Source organism: Drosophila arizonae, chromosome 5, assembly GCF_054131065.1.
Source record: "Drosophila arizonae isolate 15081-1271.41 chromosome 5, UAZ_ARI_1.0, whole genome shotgun sequence".
Taxonomy (NCBI): Eukaryota; Metazoa; Arthropoda; class Insecta; order Diptera; family Drosophilidae; genus Drosophila; species Drosophila arizonae.
Genome location: NC_142925.1, coordinates 26,509,078 through 26,513,898, shown reverse-complemented (window position 1 = coordinate 26,513,898; position 4,821 = coordinate 26,509,078). Strand labels below are relative to the sequence as shown.

Genomic DNA, 4,821 nt, shown 5'->3' with positions numbered 1-4,821 from the left:
CATTCATACGGACAGACGGATAGACGGACGGACGAACAGACAGACAGACGCACAGGGCTAAATCAACTCAGCTCGTCGCCCTGATCAAGAATATATATACTTTATTTACAAACCCATTATACCGTGATTTCCCATTGGGTTCAGGGTATAAAAATAAAGCATACTTCGGTTGCTTACAACGTTTTCGACTATAACGGCATCCTCACACACTTATAGTAAATTAGCTATTTTATATTTAAGTACAAAATATCCATTACTTAGGATTCCTAAGTTAGGAATAATGGATAGAGCAAAGCAACGTTTGCCTGGTCAGCTAGTTTCAAATATTTTAATGCTGTTTAATTATTTTAAATTAGGTTACTTTCCGTGCTATGGAGAAGCTACTTCAGTAGGTAGTTATTCACATCTTAAATATTTCTAGCACCTGCGATGAGCGCAAGTATCAGTACAAGAAAAGCTCCTCCGGCGGCTCTCATGGCGGAGTTGTTGCACTTTTCCTCTGATTGCTCCACATAGTTGAGGTACTGGAGATTTAGCATTTCCTTGAACTTGTCTTGGATGAAGATCTTCTGCTCGTCAGTCAGGTGGCGATTACGTGTCCAGACTTTGAAGAGCGGAAGGCTCGTGCTATCTGAGTTGCCACAGAACAAGGCGTAGGAAGTAAGGTCCGTTTCAAGCAACTTATAGGTGACGGTCTTACTGCTAGACTCCTCGATATTCCATGTGAAGATGCCATTCTTGGCATTATCATCCCAGAGCAACGACGTGGATTTCTTGACGCTATCCCATTTGCTGTTGGCGGCATCCACATACTCAAGCTGCAGCTCCACCATGTTCTTATCGTTGGGGCTGTCGGGCACTGTGTAGTTCAGGCATTCCATTTTATCCAGGTTATAGCCGCGAGCCGTCTCAAACCAGAAGCCGGAAAGCTGGGCAAGGAATAGAGTATTAAATAGTCTCTCCTACGAATACGGTGCTTTAACTTACGCCTTTCAGATCTACTGCAGTGCCCTCAAACCTAGGGCAGTAATAGAATGGGATCTTAAAAGTAGTACTCTCTGGGACATCCGTGGTTACCGTATTCTCTGTGGTTTCTGGGATATCCGTTGTTTGCGCCCGAGCAGAACTCAGCGTACAACTTAAGAGGATCAGTACTATGCAAATATACCTTTTCATTTCAACTGAGACGAGCACTAATCTATTCCAGGTTCGTTCGACAACTGGCCCACGCTGGTAACAAAATCGGAATAAATACGAAATATATTTACCTTTTCATCGCTTAACTGATAAGCATTTATTTACTTTTTTTTATAGCCACTTCACGCATGACAAAATAATACACCTAAAAAAAATCCACTTATAAAACATTGGAATCAGTTGATTTATTAATTTACAAAAACTGTATAAGCTACAATTTTATGAATAAATATTATATGTGAAATTATCTAAATCGAATATATTAATTATTAATAAATATATTGTTTTGATAAATTGGAAATTTTTAAAGTAATAAAATAACAAGTAAGAAAGCTCGCGATTGCCCGACTACGAGATCCCCTGAACCCTTCTAAGAATTGATATTTCAATAATTATTCGATAACAAAATAACGGGGGTTATCGATATTTAAAACAAAACTCGATATACGCGTGCTATACACGGCACTAGGACAAACATTTGTAACTCTTATCTCTAACTCTTATATCTTCTGAGATCGACGCGTTCAAACATAAGGACAGACGGACAATAAAATTTCCCGATCCGTCCACTAGGGGCGTGGAAAATGCATTTTCCGATATACCATAAATCATATTAGTTGAAGAGCTAGAAAGCTGAAATTTGGAATATACATAGATCCGCGTCGACCACTTCAGATCACGAACTATGGCGGATATATCTACGCCCATTGGGTGCGTGGTAAATCGATAAAACAGTATTTCCAAGAGTTTTACAGCTAGAACGCTGAAATTTGCACGTAAGCTAATGTTATGATTATATAAAGTCTAATGACAACAATATATTTATACGCTCATTAAGGGCGTGGCAAATCGGAACTGAAGATATAGTGATTATTTAAATTCTGCTATATTTTTGACACTATTGATGCTACAGACCTGAAATTTTATATATATACTCGGGCTAACCACCCAAGATCAAAGAGATATATTTCCGCCCACAGGGGCGTGGCAAACCGCAAACGTTTATATCTCCAAAGTACAATAGCCAGAAGCTTCAAATATGGATAGTTGAGTTACTGGTAGCCTCCTCTATCGATGCCCCAAAAATAATTTTTACGCCTGTCTATGGGCGTGATAATAATTTTTACGCCTGTCTATGGGCGTGATAATAATTTTTACGCCTGTCTATGGGCGTGATATATAAATAAATCCCTGTAATTTTCACATTTTTGGAGCGTAAGAATTTAAATTTTGTAGTTAGGGTACCGTTAGCTCGTTCTAAGAACTGACCGAAAATGTTTACGCCCTGTAGGTCCGTAGCAAATAGGGAAAAACTGAATTCTCTACAGTAACTGAACCTAGCTACTAAATTGCTGATGGGGTGTGAGTGAGTATTCCGCAGTCGGTAACGCCCGACTGCAACGTTATTACTTGTTTATCTTGTCTATAAATAACAATATTATACGTCATTGGGCGTCAAAACAATTAAGTACGCTCTAATAGGGGGTGCCCAATCAGGAAATACATTAGACCACGACCGATCTGAGATTATACTATATAATACAATAAATATATGCATACCTTAATAGAAATACAAAACCCAGGGAGTTGCACTTGTTACTCTTGGCATACTGCTTCCCCTCGCATAAACGAAGTCGCAGGGCTGTATCAAAGCACCGCCTCACTTTGAAAAAGCAATTTCGTCGCAGTCGTTAATCGAAAGGTCGAAATATGCCCCAGTTTTGCGTCGATCCTCACTAAAATATGATTAAGCACTGCGGAAGATAGCCAGAGAACACTATTCCCGATCTGAAACAATGGATAAATAGAAAACACGGAAAGAGACGAAAGCTAAGATGGGAAAAGTGTCTTATTCCAAGCTGACAAGGCTGACCTGGCTCGCATAGTTAACTTATCTGAGCAGACCTATAATGTTATCTAATTTCATGGGAAACGAAAATTAATAAATAATTATTACCTTTATCAATATAAATGATATTTGCTCGGTTCTTGAAATTTGATAGAACAATAATAGTAGATTTGTTGATATTGCGGTATTTGAATTAGTCACGCCGAAGCCAGAGCAGTTTTTGACTAAATTTTTATACCCTGAACCCATTGAAAATGGGAAATCAGGGTATGATAGTTCTGTGAAAAAGTATTTAACAGGCAGAAGGAATCATCGCAGACCCTATAAAGTATATATATTCTTGATCAGGTCGACGAGCTGAGTTTCAATTGTTATTTTCAATTGTATACTTATTCTAATCTCTAATCAATAAATAAAATTATACGTTACAAAACAAGTATTTCCTGATATCTATTATGGGACTTGAAGTGAAACAACTCAGTTATTTTTACTGTGCTTTGTATTTAAGTGAATAATAAAGCTATAGCAAAAGAACGCTACTGCCGATTAGCATTGCAATGACAGCGATCAACTCAACGTAACAAGTGGCCAAGGTACAGTGATTCCTCGTTGCAGGACTCAGCGGTGGGCCTGCCCGAGGAGACGCGCAAAAATTGTCACCGTCAGAGACAGAGGCAGCAGGCGGCCAGAATTGGACACGCTGCTAGCTGTGCTCCTTTAAGTCACGAGGGAGCTGTAGGTGGGGGAGACATTGAAGGCCCCAGCCGTGTCTGCTGCTGTCACTGACGGAAACTGAAGTGCGGACAAAGCAAAGTCTTTGACGCGGCCAAGACCGGGCGCATGTCCTCAGCACTTCATGGGATGCGCTTAAAAGCGGACAGCATTCATATTTCCTCACTTAATGGGAGCCGTCAGATACATTTTCTGTTGTTCGCTGCTGCTTCAGTCAGCTGCATATTGAATACAAAATTGTAAGGTTCGATGATTAGATTAAAAACGGAAAGCCCCGATAGTGAATGACTCATTAAAAACAGCCAAAGGCTAATTTACTAGGTAATCATACCAGTCGAGTGTTCTCTGTTCTGCGACACATAGTGATGTACACTAGATATACACATACAAGACGCTGCCAAGTAAACATAAATGCGCTTAAATTATGATCGGCCACACATTTGGATCGCTTACATACAAGAAGCGTGGGAATATCCGACTCAGCATTTGACCGCTTGGCAAGCCAACGGCTGTCGCTTGTATACTTTTATATACATTCCCACCTCTGCCCTCCACAGCAGCGGATCATATAGTTAGCTGATGTATATGCCCTTTGCATATACTTATATATTATATATATATATATATATATATATATATATATATATATATATATAATATGTATATATGTATTAAGAACTATATGTACTTTACCTTAAGGCTTCATTTGTTTTTCAATATATATTCATTCAATAAAAACTGCTAAACTGAGCTCCTGAGCTTTATTTATATTCAACAACTAATGCAAATAGCAACATCTACATCTCTATCTCTTCTTTGCTGTCTCTTTCCCAGATCTATCTGTGTATATCTTTTTCTCTCTATTTATTTTATATATTTTCCCTTCTCTTGCTTTATGAGACCGTTTTTCCATACTTAGGATGATGAATATCTCCGGAGAATGTAAATTTCTAATAGAGGCTACCCTACTTTATAAAGATTTGCATATTTTAATATTCTGATATATATTGATTCATTGTCATATTGAAATACCCTGTATTGCC

General features: G+C 38.5%; 1 protein-coding gene across 1 annotated transcript; it reads right to left on the bottom strand.

The window, feature by feature from the left end:
- Positions 1 to 314: 314 nt before the first annotated feature.
- On the bottom strand, positions 315 to 1,247 carry LOC108615061 (uncharacterized). The gene is made up of 2 exons (XM_018009296.2): positions 988 to 1,247; positions 315 to 929 (listed from the first exon to the last, which is right to left on the bottom strand). Exons 1-2 carry the CDS (start codon positions 1,174 to 1,176, stop codon positions 408 to 410), a joined length of 711 nt encoding a protein of 236 aa, XP_017864785.1. The 5' UTR covers positions 1,177 to 1,247; the 3' UTR covers positions 315 to 407.
- Between the last annotated feature and the right edge of the window lie 3,574 nt (positions 1,248 to 4,821).